At 44.4% G+C, this 23,426-nt stretch overlaps 1 protein-coding gene across 11 annotated transcripts in view; it reads left to right on the top strand.

Annotated features, from left to right (window-relative positions):
* IRAG1 (inositol 1,4,5-triphosphate receptor associated 1) overlaps positions 1 to 17,093 on the top strand; it is a 126,512-nt gene extending 109,419 nt beyond the window's left edge. For 10 of the 11 annotated variants that reach the window (XM_021001923.2, XM_078148813.1, XM_021001928.2 and 7 more), the window contains 4 exons: positions 367 to 431; positions 7,964 to 8,095; positions 10,519 to 10,641; positions 14,074 to 17,093. In XM_021001923.2, the coding sequence (XP_020857582.1) occupies positions 367 to 431; positions 7,964 to 8,095; positions 10,519 to 10,641; positions 14,074 to 14,317 (564 nt within the window). In that variant the 3' untranslated portion in view covers positions 14,318 to 17,093. The remainder of the gene's footprint in view (positions 1 to 366; positions 432 to 7,963; positions 8,096 to 10,518; positions 10,642 to 14,073) is intronic. The other variant, XM_078148812.1, reaches the window with a different exon arrangement.
* The last annotated feature ends 6,333 nt before the right edge of the window (positions 17,094 to 23,426 follow it).

Raw genomic sequence — 23,426 nt, 5'->3', positions numbered from 1 at the left:
GTTAGGGCTGCCCTCTGAAAACAGAGGATAGGCAACTGGATTCCGTTGAAAGGACCTCCAACTTTCAAGCTCTTAGAGCTAAACGGATAGAGAGGAGGCAGTGAAAGGAAGCAAGTCGACCTCACTGTGCTTCCATCCCTCCACCCCGTAAAAAAAAGTGACACACACACCCCTCACACTGAAAAGGACAGAGAAAGGCCCAAGGGAATCTGGAATAATAGCTCAGGAGCCTGGGTGACTCTTGGGAGTGCAGGACATCTCAGGAACTCACTTGTCTAAATATGCACGTAGAATATACTGGTCCACCTGCATGTTTTGCTCTGATTTATTTAAGGAATTGAAAGATTTATCTTATTTTCTCTACAGGCTGAATCAACAAATGGGAAAGGAAACCCCTCAGCTTCCCTGGCTCTACCAGCACTATTAGAGAAGTAAGTTTTCTGGTTTGACTTTTCACCTTGAGGTTGTCTAGGAAACCTGCTTTGGTCAGTTGGATATCGATCTGTCTTTCTGTACTATTTCTCTCTCCCTCCTCCCTCACCTCTTCCATCTTTCTCTAACCTCTCCTTCTCTCCCATCTCACCACTTTGACCCATTTTCTTCCCTCCCCCCATTCCAACACATATCATCCTTCTCCTTTGTCCCTTCCTCTATATACTTTCCATCCCCTCCATCTCCTTTTACTTCTTTCCTTCTCTTCTTCTCCTTCCCTCCCTGTCCTCTACTTCTCTTTTTTCCCTCTCTCCATCTCTCTCCATCTTTCCCCTTTCTCTCTCTTCCTCCCCCATCCACTCTCTTTTCTCTTTCTCTTTTCCCTCTCTCCCTTCTTCCTCCTCCTCATCTCTTCTCTTTCCTGGCTCCACTCTCCCCTTACTTTTTTCCTCTCCTTTTCTCCCCTTTCCCTCTCCTCTCTCCTCTTCTTTTACCTCCTTCATATTCTTTCTTCCCTTCCCCCTCTCCTCCATCCCTTTGCCTTTCTCCTTCTGTCCTGTTTCTTTCCTTATTTTTCCTTTTCTTCCTCCTTTCCCCAACTCCTACCCTCAAGGCCATTTCCATCACCAGGAAAAAAAAATGAGATTTGAATTTAACTGAACTTTTATGGGAAATGGTTTATTTGTCCCTCTAGGGTCCAGGAGGATGTGGTTTGATCCATGCTGCTGCAGTTTATAAAATTATGAAGAAAATACGTTGAATCAAAATGTACCAATCTGAGAAAGTCCTGGCTTCGCTTGAGAAAGTTTCCTACTTCAGGCTTCTGTGCCCCATGCATTTCTTTCCATTTTAAGCCAGAAAAGCTAGTCGACAGGACCCATTCCTGTGATGCAGAGATGTGCACGACCCAAGTAGATCATTTGTTTTGCAGAACCTTTCTCCACCTGGCTAAAGACCCAGCCCTTATAAAGGTTTCTGTTCCCCTATTATCTGGAAATGTTGCCTCCTATACAACTGAGGAAAATAGGTTTGTTTGTTTTAAAGTCATTTACTCTTTCTTTGAAGAATCATCAATTTAATTTTTCTTAGTAGAGCACAACAACATAGATCCAGAACTGGAAGGGACCCGAAAAGCTACTCTAATCCAAGCCCCTCATTCTACAGAGAGAGAAAAACCGAGCACTAGAGAGACGGATTGCCCCAAGTTATGCAGATTTTAAGTGGTAAAGCCAATCAGAGAGAACCCAAGCCAGAGAGAAAGACAGAGACAGAGAGACAGAGAAGGGGAGGGAGGGCTTCACAGTGACCTCTGAGGTCCCTTCTAGCTCTGAAATTCTACAATTTTGTAATTCTCAATGAAGCACAGAAGCCAAGGGGAGGAATGCCATGTATATTCCCTAAAGGTACATAATATTAAAGTCTTGTAAAAGCCTTATAAGACATTTTTCCCATTACTTGCTGGACTGGTCTTGGGTAGGCTCATATTTACCTTACTATCACATTTCCTGAGCACACACAGATGGGGAGAGGAAGGGCAATAGTCAGGTGTGTGAAAAGTCAGGATAAGACTTGGATATTGCCATGGAGAGTAAACAAAGTCGAGAGTTGAAGGGCTGAGTGCACGGATTATCTTAGAGATAAGATCCAGAATTTTCCCTCTCTGGCTGGATCCTAGATCATCAGCCATCACAGCCACAACAAACCCTTTCCTTCTCATCTGAAAAAGATGTGTGGGTTTTAGTGAATTATAAGCCCAGTATGTGTTATGAGTGTGATGAGGTGGCCTAAAAAGCAAATGTGGTCTTGGAATGCATTAAGAAAGCCATATGACATCCAGAAATAGGGAGGGGAATTGTCCCTCTGTACTCTGCCCTGGTCAGACCACACCTGGAGTACTTTGTTCGCATTTGAAAACTACATTTTAGGAAGAACCACCAAGGGCTGGATGACTGATGGCTTTGTTGGCATGTTCTAGATGGGACTCGTGTGGTACAGGTTGGATTATATGGTCTCTGAGGTCCCTTCCAACTTTGAGGTTCTGTGTTTTTAAAATAGAATTTTACTAAACAGAGTGAAGGGGAGGAAACTCAGGATACCCAGAGAAGGGAAGGGACTTGTCCAAGGTCACATAGTAAATTAATGACAGAGCAAACAAGAGGAGGTATCTGTACTCCCAGTCCAGCCATGGAATCTTCCATTGTACCCCATTGCCTCCAGCAAATACCAGGAATTCAGTTTTACCAGGTCAGATCAAAATTACATTTCATTTAGCCAAAGGTATTTGCAACACTTGCAAAGCAAAGACTGGATATATAACAATCTTTAAGATTGTTCAAAATCAAAACAGAATCACTCACCTGCTCAAAAATTCCTACAGGAATTTCCTTATTACCTTAATAGGGTCTCCCTGTTAGCTCTAGGACAAAATACAAACTGTCCTTAAGAATCTGGCTCCAACCTATTTTTCCAGACTTATTTTCTATTACTGGAAGGAGTAAAAGACGAGGTAACATTTCAGAGCTCCACAGAGTCATCAGACCAAGGTATTATTTTGTTATTTTTATGATGGCACCTAAAATTTCTTCAACTTTGATTTTTAAAGCAGTCCATACAAAAAGACCTCCAAAGTTACCCATATGTTTACATTGAATAGGAGATTGTTGGAGAAAGAATAGTTAAAATTATCTCATACCCTCAAGAGAGTTCTTGACACAACTCGAAACTCATAGCATGGGTGAAAAAAGCTCCTATGAAAGTTCCCTTAGCCCAGGGCCCCCACGAACACAGTTCTCTAATCAATACAGCTCAATCCAATCCAATTCCATCCCACAAGTGTTTTAAGCAATTATTCTTTGAAATACACAAAGATACAAAGATAAAATGATGTCAGTTGGTTTATATACCATCAGGGCAAACAACATGTAAACAGATGGCAATTTGAGAAAGAGGGAAGAAGGACAAGATATCCATGGGCATAGTGCAAAGAAAACAGGCTGTAGGGTCAAAGAACCAGGTTCAAATCCTGTCTCTGGTGCCTACTATTTGTTTCACCTTGGGCACATCACTTGACCCCTGTGGCCCTAAGTTTCCACATTTGTAAAATGAGGGTTGAACCGAATGGCCTTTGAGGTCTCTTCCAGTTCTAGACCTATGACCCTGTGGACAAGGGGGATCCAGAAAGACTTCCTGTGGGGGGATACAGCAGGTGACCTAAGCCTGGACAGAACCTGAGGAGTTTGCATTTTGTCCTAGAGGTGATAGGGAGTCATGGACATTTCTTGAGCAAAGGTGATATCTGGGATGTCTGCAGCCTTGGCATTGGGCATGATCTGAAGGAAACACTGCTGGGAAGGCTGGTCTGAACTTAAGAAAGGAAAAGTTGTTGAAGTAGAGTGAACCTCTTCAGTCACTTTGTATTATCTTCTGCTGCCTGGGGTGACCATGCACAGAATCACCTTCCAACAGAGCGTTGGAGTGGAAGTCCCAGGGACAGGAGTAAGAGTCGAGCGCCCCAACATGCAAGCATCCTGATAGCTTCAGACTTGAAATAACACGAGCCTGGTGTCATTCAGTCCTTCCAAAAGTAAAACACTCAGGGGTTTCCAGGGGAGAGCCAAAGACAATCCCATTGACCAATTGTCTGCATTTGGGTTCTCCATTGTAATCTCAGGCTGTCCCTCAGCTCCCACATGACAGTTCTGCACTTGAGAAGCCTGCAGGCCACTGGTTCCCAGAGAATAGACATTCTAAGGATAATAGCCTGCTGACATTCATTGAAAAGGGACCCAATAGAGGATGCGAGATAACTTTTATTTCAAGCATTGAGTTCTTTCCCAGCTGGCCCTCATGGGCTATTATTAGAATGCTTCATATTACTATTATCTCCCTAAAGTCTCCATGAAATCTTAGGCACACACTGTGATGGAAGGAACATTCTATTGGAAGTTAGGAATCCCATCTCTACCACTGATTGACCAGCCAGAAACTCAAACTCAGGTCTTTGAATTCCAAGCCTAGCACTCTGCCACCATGCTGCCTGCCTTAGGAAAACCCTGTATGAATAGGCACCAAAGGGTAATTCATCTCTTGGGAAGTGTTGAAGAACTGTAGAACTGACAGGGTGTATAGTGTGTAAAGCACTACCCTTGGAGTCAGGAAGACTTGGTTTTGAATCCTGCCTGGCACACTTATAAGCTTTGTGACCTTGGGCAAGTCACTTAACCTCTGTTAGCCTCAGTTTCCTCATCTATAAAGTGGGGACAATAATAGTACCCACCTCACAGGGTAATGATTGATTACATATCCAGATAATTATGTATTATATAATTCTGTAATGTATTTATTATTAATAGTTATATATTAATGTTATTAATTATATAATATATATAGATAAAGACACATACAGATAATGTGTCAAGTTCCATGTAAACTTTAAAGTACTGTGTAAATATTAGTTGTTATTATTAAACAAATCCTATGAAATAGAGTTCTTAAGAGTGTCAAGCATCAAAAGGGTCTGGGGGGGGGAGTAAGTGCTCACTTTATTCTCTAGGCAGTCAGTGTCTTGAGTTTTAGAAGTGGGCCAGTGAAGGAGGAATAAACCTTGGAAAAGAAATCCAGCAGTCCTTCACTCACCCTAACTCATTGCATACAGTGCATGGTTTCTTGAGGAAATGATGCAAATCAGATTTCTGTAAACTGAATTATGTCATACATAAACTCATTGTCTGGCTCCCTTCTAGCCCTGCTTAGTGGCAAATCCTTTTCTAATTCAAATAATGACTCCTTCAGTTATCTGTTTCCTAATTCTGCCTTGTTGTCTGTCCGGTTTTCTTAAAATAGTGCACCACAGATTCTGTTACTGTCAGGCTTCATTTTAGACTCACCACCCTTCCTTTTAAAATTAAGTAACCTCTGAGATGAACAGAGACAAAAGATAGCAAAGATATAGCTCTGACTTCTAATTTCTAGTAAGTGTACTTTATAAAGCCATTACTTACACTGTTATTCTCAGCCATCAAATTTTTCTGTTGTGATAAATGTACCTTCAGGACAAGGAAGGTTCACTGTAGGGAAAGAGAGTAAACAGGTAAGGGAGGAAACGTTGTGAGTACCTGGTATTTTCCGTGTGTTTTCTCTCTTATTCTAGTGTCCAGGTACCATCCTAATGAAATGTAAATTTTAGGAGGTGATGAGTAGCACAGGAGATGGGGAGTTGATGCCAAGGACAGGCAGAAGTGTTTAATGCAGCAGGGGATGCTTGCGAGGACCAGCTGCCATGTGGTGTTTTTCAAACAAGACCAGCTTTGAAGCCCTGCTTGTACTTTTGTCTGTTTTGTGAGTTCCCTACAGTGGTATATTCTGATGGGGTTTCACCCTCCAGGGGGGTTGCAGGGACCTTTTAAAGGTGACATGGAGGCCCCAATTCCAGTATTCCCAAAAGTTATTTCCTGGGGATGGCAGCAGACAATGGAGCCTGTTGTGATGGGGGTAAACTCATTTATCCAACAACTGGACCATCTGTGCCATCCCTTCCTCTCTTTGGCTATTAATTTCCATCCTGATTCTCTTGAATATGCCATAGGATGTAGAGCCCTGAAGGGCCTTAGAGACTTCTAAACCAATTCAATTCAGTGAATGGTCATTGAGCACCTGCTGCAGTGAATAGACCACCAGTTCTGGAGTCAGGAAGGCCTGAGTTCACATCCAGCCTCAGACACTTCCCAGTGTGATCTTGGAGAAGTCACTTAACCCCTGCTTGCTTCAATTTTGTCATCTGAAAAATGGAGATAATAATAGTACCTTCCTCCCAGGATTGTTTTAGGATCAAGTGAGATAATAATTATAAAGCGCTTAGCAAAGTGCCTAGGCACTATGTACATGTTAGTTGTTCTTATTATATTAAATGTGTGTATTTATTTTGCCTCGCTATACTTCTTTGTTACAAAAGAGGGCTCTATGTAGGGTGGGTAGAGGATGCAGAAGCAAAAATGAGGTAGGTGTGTGTGTGTGTGTGTGTGTGTGTGTGTGTGTTTTAAAGGAAAGAATATCAATAATACTTTTTTAAAAAGAGAAATAAGGAAAGGTAATGAATTTGGCACCAGATTACGGAAAAAGCTGAATGCCAAGCAAAGGCGTGAACATTATTTGAGGAACCACCAAGGAATTTAAGCAATAGCTGCATGAGTCCCGCCCTCTTGTTTCTCAAACTCCCGTCCACACCTCTGTTTATGCTGGCTGTGTTTTCACAAAGGCGCAAACACAACTGAGCCCCCTGGTGCTGGTTGCCTCTATGAGTGAGTGCTTTGTCGCACAAACAAGTTTACCCCACAGTTGGTGATGATCATGAGGTTGACTGAAAGGGCAGCTCTCCGTGGTGCAGCCTGACTCACCAATGTGCCTATCTACACCCGGCCTCGGAGCAGTGGTAGACATTCTGTGAGAGCAGTGCCAGTGCAGAGGAGGGACCCAGGAATCAATTGACAGTAACAACCTTCCGAATTCGTAAACATGATTGACAGTACTTATATCTAAACAATCCAATCCAATCTAATCCAAGAAACAATTATTAAGTACCTACTATATGCCAGGCACTGTGCTAAGTGCTGGGGATACAATTAAAAAAAAACACATCCCCTGCCCTCAAATAGCTTATAATCTAAAGAGAGGAGACAGCACAAAAGGCAGCAGAAGAGCAGGCAGGGAGTGATGGGGCACTGGAGAGTACCCAACATGGGTGCATCTTGTTCCCTGAAGTTGAAATCAGGTAGAGCAGCAGATACAAAGGGAAGTAAAAACACAAAATATGTGGTGACACTTTAGATTCCATCAACCAATCAATCTATTAAGCCCTTACTATGTGCCAGGCAATATGCTGATGGTAGGGCTAAAAAGAAAGCTCAAAAGTCCCTGCCCTCAGGGAGCTTACACTCTAATGATGGCACATGCTGCAGGCTTCCTAAGCCTTAAAATCTGCTCTGAGGCTACCAGAGCTAGAGAGGGAGCTTCTGACATGGTAACCAGTCATGGGAGCATCTCTAAGAGTAAATCTTGACTTTTATGTATGGTAGAGTCCAACATGCTTGGGAGCAAGAGCTTATTGTAGGAGTCCTCAGGATTTTCTCAGAGAGTAAAAATATTCTTCAACAATTGACCTCAGGGAGTAGGGTTGGAAAGTACTTAAAAGGTGATCTCTGAGGCAGATTCCCTCTAGAGCCCCAAATTAAACCTGTGTTCTCTGCTCCAGTGTGACTTGGGATATCCAAGGTGTCCCTCCTTGGACTAAACTGAAACACCCAGACAAGGTCCAGACTGAATCAATCAGTAATCAAATTAACAACCATTTGTTCAGCGCCTGTGCTGGACTCAACACTGGGGACATAAATACAAAGAATGAAACCATTCCAATTCTCAAGGGAGCTTCCATTCTAAAAAATCTCCATCAGCAGAGATCAGCACAAAGACTTGTAATCACTTTTCCATTGCATTCTCCTCACTCAGCACCCCTTCTCATCCCTCATTTTCTCACCAGTGGGAAGTCCAATGGGGACCCAGACTGTGAGGGCCCTGCACCCAGCGTTTCACCTGCCCTGACCCAGAGTGCTTTGGAGGAGATCAGCCAAGAGGTCAAGGCCAAGATCGAGGAGGAGGCTTATAATAAAGGGTAAGTTTTCAAGCATCCAGATAGACATCCCTTAGGGTGCTTCTCATAGGGAGGAAAATCCAGTAAGGTAAGAAACAACTGTAAAAGCTTACAAGTTGATTCCAATTCAATTCAATCCTATAAGCATTTATTGGGGGCCTGCTACATGCCAGGCACTGTGCTAGGTGCTGGGAGTATAGAGACGAAAAGAAAATAGTCCTTGCCTTCAAGGGGCTTCTACTCTTCTGAAGTCATTGCAATGATGGTTTAAGAAGGAAGGAAGGGAATGATCATAAGAGTGGCCGCTGAAGTCCCCAGGTACCCAACAGCAAACATACCATTAATACTTACTTGTGCATACTGACCCCCTCAGGCAGTCTGGTAAAGCCTATAGACCTCAGAATAGTGTTTTTAACTGTCTAAAATAAAATGTATAGGGTTACAGAAGAAATCAATTATATTGAAATATAGTTATCAATTTTAAAAAATAAATTTATAGAACCAAATAGAGAACCCCTGAGAGTGTATAAAGTTTAAAAAAACGTATACAACCCAAATTAAGAGCTCCTGATCTAAAGTATATGAAGTAAGGTTAGAAATAGAGCTAGACAGCTCTTTTTGTGATGGCTGAGAACTGGAAATTGGGAGGATGCTCATCAGTTGGGAAATGGCTAAATGAGCTGTGGTATATGATTGTAACGGAACATTATTGTGCTGCAAGAAATGACAAGCAGGATGAGTTCAGGAAAACCTGGAAAAACCCACATGAACTGATACAAATTGAACTGAGCAGAACCAGGAGAACGTTGTACACAGTAATAGGAATATTGTTTGATGAAGAACTGTGAATGACTTAGCTGTTATCAGCAACACAATGATCCAAGACAATCGCAAAGGACTCATGATGAAGCATGCTGTCCCCCTCCAGAGAAAGAACTGATACTGTCTGAATACTGACTGAAGCATGCTACTTTTCACTTTCTTTCTTTCCTTCTTTTTCTTTTATTCGAGTCTTCTTGTACAAAATGACTAATGTGGAAATATTTTATATGATTGCACATGTATAACCTATATCTGATTACTTACTGCCTCAGGAGGAGGAGAGGGAGGGCTAGAATTTGCAACTCAAAACTTTGAAAACAATGTTAGAAAGTGCTTCAATATGTAATTGGGGGGAAATAAAATATTATATATGAAGAATTTTTTTAAAAGTAGAGCTAGACCATGAAGAGTCTTGAGCTCTAGTATGAAGGGAAAGTAAACTTGAAAACAGGTTACCAAATTACTTGAGAGGTACTTCAATGAGGGTGGAATCCCTTGGACTCAGGAGTCTTGGATTCAAGTTCTGACTTTAAAAGGTATTGGCTGTGTAACTCTGGGTAAGTCTCTAAACTTCTTTGAAATGGGGATAGTAACACCTGTACTTCTTGCCTCGCAGGGGTAACATCAGTCAGTCAACAAGCATTTCTTAAGCTATTAAGCATATACAGCTAAGCGGTGTGGTCGCAGTGCTAGGCTTAGAGTTGGGAAGATCTGAGTTCAAATTTGGCCTCAAATGCTTATTAGCTGTGTGACCCTGGACAAGTCACCTAACCTGTGTGTGCCTTCATTTCCTCCTCTATAAAATACGGATAATAATAGCACTCACCTTGCAGGGTTGTTGTGAGGATCCAATGAGATAGTATTTGTAAAGTGCTTAGCACGGTGCCTGGTGCATAGTAGGTGCTCTGTGAACACTATTTTTAGTTGTTGTTATTAAGCGCATAGTATGCCAGGCCCTGGGATATGAGGCGAGCTCCTTTGTCAATCTTAAGATATTATAGCAATGTATGTTATCATTACAATTGCTTTTCTCTGGCCTTCCAAAAAACCCCAGCTACTAAATAATTTAGTTTACATTATTTAAACCTGCTTAACGTCTCCTAGAATTGCTGTGTCCATCGATTAATGCTGTTTGACATTGATCCAATATTACCAGGCTCTTTCCCTGGAAAGTGCTGGCCCTTTTCCCTTCTCTCATCCTGCATATAAAGTTCTACCAAGCCAGGCTCACCTGAGACAGGGCAAAGCCAGGCCCAACGTGGGGAGAGGCGGGAGCGTAGGGGTCTAAATCCAGGAAATGGTTAACAAGAAGAGAATGTTTTGTTTTGTTTTGTTTTGTTTCGGGGGGGAGGGCTATGACGAACATTTTATGTGACATTTCCTACAAACAGGAAGGATGAGAGCAGGGATGAGGGGAAATACTATTGACAGGAGAGAGAGTATCGGAATGGATGGTGGCTCGGTTGTGCATTGCAGCCTCTTCCTCTCATCCACAACCACAGGAAGCCTCCGATGCCGACAGTCCCCCAACTCCAGGAATTGAATGGAAAGGTTGTCCCTGGCCTGTCCTTTCCCAGGCTCAAAACCAAACCAAACCAAACACCGCTTTTCTTTCCCTAAAGGTATCAAGAAGGCCTAAAGAAAACCAAAGAGCTTCAGGAACTGAAGGAAGATGAAGAAGAGAAGGCGAATGAAAGCCTCGCAGGGCCAGAAAGGGAAGATGAGGAAAAGGAGCTAAAAAGCAGGTGAGCTCCAGCCACCTCTGGAGCACTTAGAGCTGAAAGAAGATCCCGGCACTTGGCAGCTGAGGGCCAAAGCCCTAGGCAGAGAGCAGGGCGGACACACAGTGGCCATAGACACTCTATGCAAATAAGACAGAGATAGAGAGACAGATGGAGGGAGACAGAGAGAGAGAGAGAAAGAAGGAGCAAGGGAAGGAGAGAGGAAGAGAAAAGGAGGAAACGAGAGAGGGAGACCCAACAGGGATCCAAAGTCCATGCAAAGAGTCAGCAACCCAGAGAGACACAGGAGCCGAGGGAAAGAGAATTAGGTGGGGCGGGCCCAGGCTCAGGTACATAGCCAAGAATGGGAAACTGAGACACGTTTTCAGATGTGGCCAATGTCTTGATTTGTTTTTGCTTGACTATACTTATTTGTTAAAATGAAGGACTTTAAAAATTCAGGTAGGGGAGCCACTTTGGGAGGGAGAGGAGGATAGTAATAGGGGAGAGAGAGAGCGAGAGAGAGAGAGAGAGAGAGAGAGAGAGAGAGAGAGAGCAAGAGAGAGAGAGAGAGAGAGAGAGGAGAGAGAGACAGAGAGACAGAGAGAGAGAGAGAGAGAGAGAGAGAGAGAGAGAGAGAGAGAGGGAGGGAGAGAGAGAGAGAGAGAGAGAGCGAGAGAGAGAGAGGGAGAGAGAGAGGGAGGAGAGAGAGGGAGAGAGAGAGAGAGGAGAGAGAGAGGGAGGGAAGGGAGGAGAGAGAGAGAGAGAGAGAGAGAGAGCGAGAGAGAAGAGAGAGAGAGAGAGAAGAGAGAGAGAGAGAGGAGAGAGGAGAGAGAGAGAGAGAGAGAGAGAGAGAGGGAGAGAGAGAGGGAGGGAGAGAAGGAGAGAGAGAGAGAGAGAAAGAAAGAAAGGAAAAGGAAAGAAGAAAGAGAGAGAAAAGGGCAGGGAGGAGGGAAGGAAGGAAGGAAGGTCATGATAGCATATTTTAAGTACACGGAAGAGAACAGAGGAGGATTGGAAGGAGACACAGACAAATAGGATAGTTTTGAAATTAATGTGTTGAACTGATTACGTTCTTTTTGTTATGGAAGCTCTAACTAACATTTGTGGTTTCACATACAATGTTCTTTATGGAGCATGGCATAGTGGATAGAGAGCAATCCTCAAAGCCAGAAAGACTTGAATTCGAATCCCACCTCTGATACATACAGGCTGGGTAACATTGGGCAAATCACTTCACCTCTTGGTGTCCTAGGCAACTCTTTAAAACTCTGAATTGCAGAGCAGGTACCCATCTGCATTGGTAGAGAAAGTTTTCTCACCTGAGAGTTCTCTGTGCTAATGAAATAACAGGTCCAGTCCCTTTCCTAAGTATACAGAAATGCTCGTGTTTGATGATATTTTCTTCAAGTATAGAACAACAAAAGTAAAAACAAAATATTTTATTTTTTTAATGGACGAAAGCCTCTGGCGTAGGTACCCTCCCTGCCTTCGGCCCTACTTTGCTCCTCTTGTTGAGGCTGGTCGGGAGGCCAGCAGGCGGAGCAGCAGGTAGCAGGTGCACAGAACACATGGCTCACTTGGTGCAAAGGGAAAGCAGAAATGACCTGGTGATGTTGAAATGTGGTTTTCTGTGTTTATAAAGAAAAGAGGAAGCTGAGGGATGAAGGGGGAGTGGCTTGAGACTACCCAGGCCCAAATAGGTCTCCAGGATCATTCAAGACTCCTGAAAGCTGTTTTCCTCAGGACCAGGCATCACATCAATCCTTTGTTTGAGTCACTTGGTCTATACTATTGTCTATCAGACTCACAGCTACACACCAAAATTCTCTGGGACTTCCTCATTACTTGTTCACTGTGAATCTTTACATTTTATCTGATTATTTGGCATTAATCATTAGAAACCAAAAGTATTCTGGGTTTAGTCATAGCCCTTGCCGTCTATAAATGGACCGCCAAGCAGCAGAGCCCAGAGAGAGATCAGCCACTTTGTCTGGTAGAGCAATGAGGGAAGGTTGGGTTAGGACAGGACTTCACTGAGGACCAAGCTGGAAGCTCTCAGAATCCCCACTGTATTGTTCACCAAGTCAGAGGACTAGAGTGTCATAGATGTACAGCTGGGGGACCTCAGCAGGCAGTGGCAGCAATGCCTTCATTTTATAGGGGGGGGTCAGGAAGTACCCAGGTACCAAGCAGGAGCTGCCTGGAGCTCATCGGCACACATCCTCTCTGTTTCCCGGAATTGAAGGAAACAAACCTAGCTTTCTCCAGAAGGCCCAGAAACCACCCTCTCCAGTGAGTGCTTCGACTTCTCACGTGCCCTACAAACACACCCGGGATGGCTCGGTTCAGAAAACATGCTTCCTGGCTCCTCTGGTCACGTGCTGGGCGCATCAGCCCCCGGCTGAAATTGAAGCCCTAAGGAAATCCGGCATCCAACCCCATGAACCAAGGGAGGTGGGGCATGGTGCAGTGGGAAGAATGCTGAGCTTGGGGCCAGGGGAGCTGGCAAGTCATGGGGCCTCAGTTTCTTCATCTGCAAAATGAGCTGGTCAGATTATAGAATTTCCAAGGTCCTTTCCAGCTCTAAACCTATTACCCCATGAAAACTGTTTCAGGTAGAAAGCCTCTCCCACACTTCCCTCAGAAAGAGCACAGTAAAAATAGAATAACAGTAATAAATATATTAATAATTATTATTATCATAAAACTGGCCAAGGAGCAAGGGAGATCCAAAAGACCTCCTTCTGATACTTACTAGCTGTGTGGCCATGGGCAAGTCCCTTGATCTTTCTGAGTCTCAATTTCCTCTTCTATACAGTGGGTATAATTGCATTATTTGTTATGTTGTTATTGTGTTTCGTGACTGTGGGATTCCTGGAGTGTGGGATGGGAGGTAAGTGTGCAGGGTAGTGCCAAGGCCAGAAGCCAGAGCAAGCAAAGCATGACAGAGCTAGGAGGTACCTTAGCAACCAACCCTCTCACTTTACAGAGAATGAACGTGCGGCTCAGGGAAGGTGATTTGCTTAAGGTCATGCAGCTGATTAGTACCAGAACCAAAACCAAAACCCAGCATGTTATAGGAACTAAATAATGGGACAGGAATTGGAACTGAGATTTCATTGGTGTGAGAACCCCAAATGAGGAAATTGCTTTTGCCAGTGTAGGTCAGTGTCTTCTCTACAGTTTATAATCTCAAAGAGTTGCCCAGAGCAGGGAGAGCTTACTCTGACTTGTCCAAGGTCACAGAGCCAACTTGTACCAAGGATGGATTGTTTCTTTATCTGCTGTGCCATACTGCCTGAGTCTAAACATTTGCTTTAAAATGGTTGAGTGGTCTGTGCTCAACGGGTCTCATTAACAGGAAAGTATGGTAGTTGGGTGGCAGGGGGTGGAAAGCGTGGGTGAAGACGTATCCATTGAACTAAAATTCCTATCCTTTTTTTTTTTTGACAGCAAACTTGAAGCCTTGATTAATTTTTTACAAATACTATACCCCAAGCTGTGCCAACATTGGAATGTGATTTGGATGGTGGCAGCGGCCATTCTCGTTTTCACGGTCGTGTTGGGCCTATACAACTCCTATCACTCTTGCACCGAACTGTCGGAGGGGTCATCTGGAAAAGCCCCTTGCTCTGCCTCCCGGTGGGACTCCTGGTGGAACTCAGGACTACAACAGGAGCAGCCCACAGAGCAATAGAGAATGACTGGACACCCAACTGGTGGGTGACCCTGCTCAAACATGCCTAGCGTGTCACCATTTTCCAGTTGTTCAATGCAGTTAGGGACACAGGTGTGTTCATGATTCGACATCCCTGCTACCCCAGTCTGGGAGTGAGATGGGGTGCTTTTCACTCACCATGACTGGTGGAATATGAAGACCCAATGAAACTGTCCAGGGGAGAGGTCAAGGTGGAGAGAGATGTCAGTTTCTCCAAGGAATTCTGCCTTTGAGAAGAGCCCCTTCACTCAAGTAGCAATGGGAGAAGGCCAGAATGCCTTTATTGAAGATCCAGTATGGCGCTGAGTCTTCTCCCCATTTTCTAGGCTTTCAGTGGTTGCCTAGGGAGACTGTAGCCTAGCAGCCTCAATGTCGATGTCAAACCTGGAGGTAGCAGGAAGAGCATTGGACTGGGAGTCTGGAGACCTGGCCTCTCATCCCAGCTCTGGTACTAATCAGCTGCATGACCTTAAGCAAATCACCTTCCCTGAGCCGCACGTTCATTCTCTGTAAAGTGAGAGGGTTGGTTGCTAAGGTACCTCCTAGCTCTGTCATGCTTTGCTTGCTCTGGCTTCTGGCCTTGGCACTACCCTGCACACTTACCTCCCATCCCACCTCCCCTTTTTTTCTTCTTCCTAAAGTTGCTTTTCACAAGAGTGGGAATGGTTTCTCCTGGGAAGTTATCCATATTGTATTTATCTCAAAACTTAGAAAGAAAAAGGAAATCATGTATAAAAATGTTCCTGCATGCACACCATCCACACCCACCCACACACACACAGAAAATTGCAGATCCACCCCTTTGGAGGGAGTCCTTGCTAATTCCATCATGAACGTCAGTCTTCCGTAGATAAGTTGCCAAGCGCGCTGCAGTAACCAGTAACCCACTTACTAGGTGATGTAAACCAGTTTTATTTTTTTTTCTAAGTATCAAAAGCCCACTGACTTGCTGAGAATTTTTCATCACTGGACACCCCCTAGAGGGCACCCCCTTTATTTGTGGTTTTTATTGTACCTTTGAAAATAACTAACCCACCTCCTTTAGAAGAAAGTCCACAGCAGGGAATGAGTCACAGGCAGATTCCTGGCTTGGGGAAACGTGTCTTCAGCTTCACACACTTAATATGCACCATCCCATGGGCTCTCTTGGAGAAGCACCCCCACCCCAACCCCTAGGATGTTTTTCAGCAGTGAGCCCACAAGAACCTAAGAGACACCCTCATTCCTCCCACCTCCCACCTAGGTCCTGCCTACGTGGGCAGGTGTCTCCAGATCTGGTGGAAGGTAGAGGTACAGCAATAACCCCTTCCCAGGATTTTTGTGCCACTTTCCCTGACTCCCATAACTCCATCTCCCCTGACTTCAGTCTTGGCAACAGGCCATACATGAGAAAAGAAACATCTCCTTTGGTAATCTCACTCTGCTTCCTGTGATGTTTCTCCATTTCTTCTTGTGTGAAAGGAGACTGAAGACTTCAGAAGCTAGTGTTGTTTCCAAGTTAGAGTATAGTTTGGTTTGATAGTTCAGCTTTAACAGGGCCCACCCGTGCCAAGCCCTATTTATGCCCTGCCTCAGTTCACCCCCAACTGTTTTCCATGAGCCAACCTGAATAATGGCTGGAAACCAGTTGAAAGATGAAGCCAAAGGCTGATGGACCAAGGATGTACCAAAAGGTCAAAGAGGATGCAGGACGGAGCAAAGGAACATGACCATAAGGCAAAGCCTCCAGGGTTAGAATCAGTGTGTCCATGCCTATCGGATAGGCATCAGTGAACTTCCATGAGCCCTGAGCCCAAACAGGACAAGGCAGGTCTGTGCTGCCTCAGCATCCCCTTTGGGAGCTCTCACAGAGGCTCTGACATTGGTCCCTGGAAAGCAGAAAGCTAGAGAAAGAGCTGAAAGATTCCCGGATCCAGGCAGCTGCTACACATGAGGGGCCGTGCTCCTGAGCATGAGGGCACAAATAGGTATTCCCAGCCCCATCTTTCAACCGGAGCCAGGACCCTCACAGAAGAGAGGGGAAACAGAGAGGGATTCACCTGGCCCAAAGCCAGGGCCCTCACCAGAGAGAGAAGAGATGGATGAGAAGCAAGATATTTCCAAAAAGGCTTGAGGGACATAATATAATGACAGGGAAAAGCCACGAGCAATGACCCCTGGGTGAGGGTGTTCTGAAATGTCAGTCTCCAGCCTGAAGAAGTGAAAATGGGAGATACCATATAGGTAGTCAAGGAGCTGGTAGAAACACTCCTGAGGACAAGATGGAGGTTGCTCCTAATAACCATCATAGTTGACATTTCGATGGCATCTTCAGATTGGCAAAGCACTTCACCAGTGTTAGCTCAAATAAGCCTCAGAACAAACCCTTCAGGCTTTGTTATCTCCATTTTCAAGGTGAGGAAACCAGGGCTGGAAGAGGTTCAATGAAAAAATGTGTTAAAAAGCATCCCTTGATATTGGAGTTCACTTCAACCGCCCTCCAAAGTACATGACTTCTCTCCCACAAGAGTGTGACAGATGAGCATTAGTCCCTGAGTACCTTCTGCTTTTTCTGTAGCCATGAACTGGACACACAAATAGGTGTCCTTAGGCTCTGTGTCTGCTGCGCTGTACCTCGTGGCCACCTGAGTGGGAAAGACTGGTTGGGGGCACTGGCTTGGTGCACCATGCTATTTAAATCCACACAGGTGTGCCAGCCTTTTACTGAATAGTGTCACATACTTGAGTTTGAAAATAAAAGTAGTTCCTGAGGCTCCTCCATGGTCACTGGTATGGTTTCTTTATGCACCACATCTTTATGTTTCTGTAAGAATGGATCAAGCCCATAGCCCACCACTGATCTCAAACTGAGGACCGCAGAGGTAGGGGCAGAGTTGTAATGATGATTTCTTGCACCTGGGGAAGGATGAGCAGCTAGGTGGTGCCATAGAGCATAGAGTGCTGGGCCTGAAGTCAGGAAAACTCATCTTCATGAGTTCAAATCTGGCCTCACTTACTAGTTGTGTGACCCTGGGCAAGTCACTTCACTCTGTTTGCCTCAGGTCCTCCTCTCTAAAATGAGCTAGAGGAGGAAATGGCAAATTCCTCTAGTATCTTTGCCAAGAAAACCTTATATGGTGTCACAAAGAGTCAGACACAATTGAAACCTGGGGAAACAACAACAACCTGGGGAAAATTGAATTGGGGGAGGGGGTGAGTAGCAGCAGCACAGGGGGCAGTCCAGCCAAAAAGGTACAGGAGGAGAAGAGACCTGAATTTGGCCCCAAACCACATGGGGGAAGGGGGGTCACAGAGAAAAGACCATGGGGTGGACGCTGAGGGGTGCTCAGGCCATATTCCAACATGAGTCGTTAGAGGATTCCTAGGTGAAAGGATGTAAGACATGGGAGCGGTGGTTTACCAGTTAGGGCTCTGGGAAGGAGAGTATTTGGGCCATCCATAGAAGTGTCTTGACTATGGATTCTGTTGGACTGCATTCCCCTCCAGCACGCCTGTCACCATATTGTGTGCCCTCACCACAGGAGCCTACCAAAGAGACAGTCCTGGCTCCCCATCCCCCCATCCCAGACCTGAAGGGAGCTGGAAGTCTCGGGGTCCTCAGGGATGCTTGCCTAATTTTCTAGAGGGAGGGAGGGAGGAGTCCAGAATTGGATCATCTCTAATGCAAAATTTTCATCATCTGAAATTTATATATAGAAGCATAAAAAAAGCCCTTGGATTATTCATTTTCCAAGTGCAATTGGAATTTAGGGATTTCGAGGAAGGAGAGGCCTTGGAAGTCATCCAATCTCATCCTTTAACTTTGCAGACAAGAAACCCGAAAATTTTCATTCAGCTAGAAAGCTGAATGAATTCTGCCCAAGGTCTCCCAGGTCCCAGCACTGAGGTTTGAGCCCAGGATCTGACTCCAAATTCGCTGCTCTTTCCATGGCATCCTACTATCTGGAAGGCCACCAGCTCTAGAAAAGCAGCAAGCCTCCTTTTGTTCATTTTATTGCAACGTAATAATCATAAGAACATACATTCACAGGGAACCGTGTGGCGTATGAAGTGTTTTTGCATTCGTTATCTAATTTTAGCCTCGCCACAACCATGTGCTCAAGGCAGGGAAGATACAGGGAGGACCAACGTTATTAAATGACTTGGCTGAGGCTAATTTGTGGCAGAAGCAGCGGAGTTAGGAAGGGGAGCTGCGCTTCTAGGAAGATTATGTTCTAGACATGATGGGGATGATTTGGAGGTAGCCAAGTGGACACAACCCATAGACATTTGGATCCATGGGGCTGGAGCTTGGGAGAGAGGTTAGGGCTGGAGCTGGAAACTCCCAAGTCATCCTCTTAGAAGTAGTCATTGAAGTAGTGGAATGGGTGAGATGAGGGGGAGGTAGGGAAGGAGAGACAGAGACCGAGATACTCCTAGGCACAGAGACAGAGAGACAGATCCAGGTATTCGGACCCCTAGGTCAGTATCTTCTTCCCACATCATACTTCGTCTGTACAACTTACCACTTAGAAGCTTTGGGCCTTCAGTCAAGTCACTTAAGCCCTTGGAGTTTCAGTGCCCTCACCTACATGGGTATATTACAACCTGAACTAACAACCTCACAAAATCACTGTGAAGATTGAAAGAGACAATGGATGTAAAGCACCTTGTAAACCTTAAAGGACTCGAAGTATTAGCTCTTACCACTAATTGGTAATCCCATCTCTCAGTCCCGGCACCAGCACCAGCTTCCCCCTCAGCCCAAATTCCTGAAGACTAGAGGAAAGAAACAGAAACTAGGAGATGGGCAGCTTTGTTTTAAAAACTTCTGAAAAAATTTAATATTTCTCTTCCTTTGATCCCACTGTCTCCCCAAGCTCTCATCCTATTTCTGTCCTTTCTCTGCCAGACTTCTCCCAGGAATGTTCTAGGCACTCGGGGTTTCAGCTTCACCACCCACTCATTGCCCTCACCGCTCCCAAGGACTGCTTTCTCTTTGATGTCATTAAATCCAATGCCCTTTTCTCCATCCTCATCTGTCTTGCCCTCTCTGTAGGAGACTACACTGTAGACCATTTCCTCCTGGAAAATGCCCTCTGGCACATAACTCTACCCTCCCCCGACCACCATTTCCCCATATTTGTAATCTTCTCTATTAAAAATGGAAATTGCTTAAGAGCAGGATCTGTATTACTTTTTGTATTTGCATCTCCAGCATTTCACAAAAGGCCTGATACACAGTATACAGCTTGATACATGTTTTACATTCATTTATTTCCTCATTCATTCTCTCTATGTCTCTCCTTTTCTTCTCTTCCTCCTTCTTCTTCTCCTCCTCCTCTTCTTCCTCTATCATCTATCTCTTTCCTCCCTCACTCTTGCATATATCTACCTACCTACTTATCTATTTATCTGTTTCTCTTTCCTTTCTGCCTCTCTCCTGTTCTCTCCCTCTTCCCCCTTTCTCCCGTGTCCTCCCTCTCTCTCTATCTCCATTTCTCCTTCTCTCTCTTATCTCATCCATTCCTGCTACCTAAACTGCCACTTTTATGAGGGTAACATTTATTTCCTAAACAAATAATTTTTTGTTTTCTTTCCATGGCCACTTGCTTGAGTATCTCTCTGTCTCTCTGTCTCTGTCTCTGTCTCTGTCTCTCTCTCTCTCTCTCTCTCTCTCTCTCTCTCTCACACACACACACACACACACACACACACGCACACACATACTCTCTCTCACAGCCTTTCTTGCTTTCTCTCTTTTCTTTCTCTCCTCCTTTCTTTTCAGCAGCTCATCAGATAATATATTTACAACTAGAAAGGATTTTAGAGATCCCTGTATTTTTCTCTTGGCAAAATTGATGCCCAGCAGATTGATTACATGACTTACCCAGGATCATACAAGCAGTACATAACAGGGGTGGGGCTTGAACCTTTGTTTTCCTAATGCTGAAGCCAACGAGTGTTCATTTTTGGTGCATCGATGCCGATCTCTCTACTAGATAGCGTGCTATTTATGGACAGAGACAACACCTGATCCACTCTAGTGTCCCTCTGGGCGCTAGGTGAGTGAGTACTAAATGACTGCCCAACATCTCCGTAACCTTCACCAAAGGTCACAGAAGTAGTAAGCAGCAGAGGTGATACTTGGCCCCAGGTCCAAATCCAACATTCTTCTCACTGAACCACAATGCCTCCTCTAACCACTCCCCCGACACATACACACGTGCATTCACGTGCGTACGTTGAAGATGTTATTTTAAAATACATTTTAATTTTATGCATGGGCATTCTGGAACAAGTTCTTCCAACCTTCACTTCCCTGAGTATGCACATATTATCCAAAGCGGCCTTGCTAATGACCATCTGCAATTAAACCATGGAATCATAGACACTCTCTGGAAGAGTCATCAGCAGTTACCTAATACAACCCATGTGGTGGTGGTGGTGTTTAGTCCTGTCTGACTCTTCTTGACCCCATTTGAGGTTTTCTTGGCAAAGATCCTGGAGGGGTTTGCAATTTCCTTCTCTAGCCCATTTTACAGATGAGGAAACTGAGGCGACAACAGGGTTGAGTGACAGGAGAGAGGCAGCTAGATTTGAACTCATGAGCATGAGTCTTCCTGATTCCAAGTTCTATCCACTGTGCCACCTAACTGCCCAACACAATGTATTACTGTACAGGAATGCCATTTACAATTACCCCTGACAAACGGTCAGCCAGCTTCCGTTAAAAAACTTCAGGTGATGGGGAACTCGCTCCCCACTGAAGCTGCCTTGCTGAACTTTCGAACAGCTCCAGTAGGAAAGAAGATTTTCCAAAATTTGCTTTTGTGCTGCTTTCCCTTTGGTCCTCATTCTCACCACTGGGGTCAAGCAAAATAGGTCATGTCTATGTAACAGCCCTTCAAATAGTTGGTCTCTTATTATGTCCTACCCAAGTCTTCTCTTCACGCTGAACACTTTACTAGCTTTATGATCCTGGGCAAGTCTACCCCTCTAAGCCCCAGTTTCTTCATCTGTAAATCAAGGGGATTGGACTAGATGGCCCCTGGGCCCCTTCAGCTCTAAATCTAACTCTAAATCCTCCCTGCATGAAGGGAGAAGGGGTATTTTGGATAACCCATCAATCGTTAGAGCTAAAAGGGGACCATGGACAGCAGAAGATAATAGGATTGGAGCTGGAAGAGACCTCAGTGGCCATCTAGCGCAAGCTCTTCATTTTGCAGATGGGAAAACCAAGGCTGAGAGTTGTTAAGTGGCTTGCCCAAGGTCACACAGCTGGCAAGTTTCAGAGGCAACCCTTGTGCCCAAGTGCTCTGAATCCAGAAGCAGTGAGTACTTTTTCCCATTTTTCCTGCTGTCTCCCAAACCACATCATTTTACAGAGAAGGAATCTGATCATCAGACCCTTTTACTCGTCAGAATTGTGGTGGGAGAGGCATGGGAAGCCTCAGCCTGGCAACAGGAAGGAGGGAGGTCAGGTCCTGATATTGGGGGAAGTAGTTCTTCCTGACACAGGCACAGGAGGGGGCATTCTCAGCTGGGGCAGATTTACAAAGCATACCTACTTCTCACTGTCAGGAACTCGGAGGCTTCCCAAGGGAAGACCTTTAGAACTCCGTAGTAGGCTCACAGACACAATGGCTATTGGTCTGCAAGCAAACAAGGATTTTCCAGTGCTGGAGATTCCGACTGGTTCCTTTCAGCCTTATTGGAGAATCATAGGATACCAAGACTTCAGCTATGAACAACCTTAGAGATTATCTAGTGCCCAAGGGTTCTTCACCTGAGACCAAGAACCTGTTTTTTAAAAATATTTTGACACTTGTAATTTGATATAATTGGTTTCCTTTGTAATCCAAATTATTTTATTTTATGCATTTAAAAAGATTTTTATAAGAAAGCATCCATGACACACAAAGAGGTGAGGATTCCCTGCTCTAGTCCAAACTTCTCATTTCATAGATAAGGAAACCGTTAAGTCAATAAAATCCTGGAATTTCAGACTTAGAAGGGGTTTTAAGACCATCCAATCCAAACCCTATCAGAAAAAGAATGTTCTTTATAACATATCAGACAAGTGACCTTGGCTAGAAGACCTCACAAGAGAAGAAATCCACTGGGTTCCATCCAAGGCAGCAGATTCTGCTTTGAGGTAGCTCCATTTGTTAGGAAGCTTTTCTTATGCCAAACCTAAATTAGCCTGTGTAATTTCCACCCATTGTTTCTGGTCCAGTCCCTCTGGCACTAGGCAGAGCTTAATCCATCCTTCACAGAACAGCTTATCAAATATTTGCAATCATGTGTTTGTCCATCCACCCACCCATCCATTCTCCCCTCTCAGGACTTTCCTTCTCCATGCTAAACATGCCCAGCCCCTTCAGCTGAGCTTCCTATGGCATGATCTCAGTACTACTGTTCACCACTTCAGGTGCTCTTCTCTAAAAGCTTTCTAGCTTATCAACGTCCTTCCTAAAATGTGATAGCCGGAATTAGCCAGGCATTACATGAAATTAAACTAAATAAACATATAATAAATGAATTAAGTTAGATAAAAGGAAAATTAAATAAAATTCTGACCAACATAGAATGTACTAGGATGGTCACCTTCCAATTCCCAGAAACTGTATTTCTCTGATCACAGGCTAAGACTGCTTTCAATTTCTAGACTGGCGTGGGTGATCAATAAATGTAGATTGATTAGTTGAAATCATACTATATTAAGTTTGCAGTCCAATAAAACCCTTACATCTTTTCCAGATGAACTGCTGAAATATTTAGCTTAGAAAATAGAAGACTTGGGGTCAATGTGATGGTTGTGTTCAAGTATTTGAATGGCTGCCCTATAGAGCAGAACTAGGCACTGTGGATAGAAGTGGCCAACAAGAGGCCAATTTAAGGTCATTAGAACCTTGGTGACAGATAGATCTGCCCTGAGTGGAATGGACGGCCTCTGGAAGCGGCTGGTTCCTCCTGACTTTTGGGTTTTAAGCAAAAGTTGGATGACCACTTAACACATGTTAAAAAGTTGAGTATGGATAGAATTGGGATAAATTAGCTCATGGAATTACAAATCTGGAGTTAGAGAGGTCTTAGAGGTCATTTA

This window comes from Phascolarctos cinereus, unplaced genomic scaffold (assembly GCF_003287225.1).
Source record: "Phascolarctos cinereus isolate Bilbo 61053 unplaced genomic scaffold, phaCin_HiC Scaffold_9;HRSCAF=440, whole genome shotgun sequence".
In the NCBI taxonomy this organism is placed as follows: Eukaryota; Metazoa; Chordata; class Mammalia; order Diprotodontia; family Phascolarctidae; genus Phascolarctos; species Phascolarctos cinereus.
This window is presented reverse-complemented; position numbering and strand designations above follow the sequence as displayed.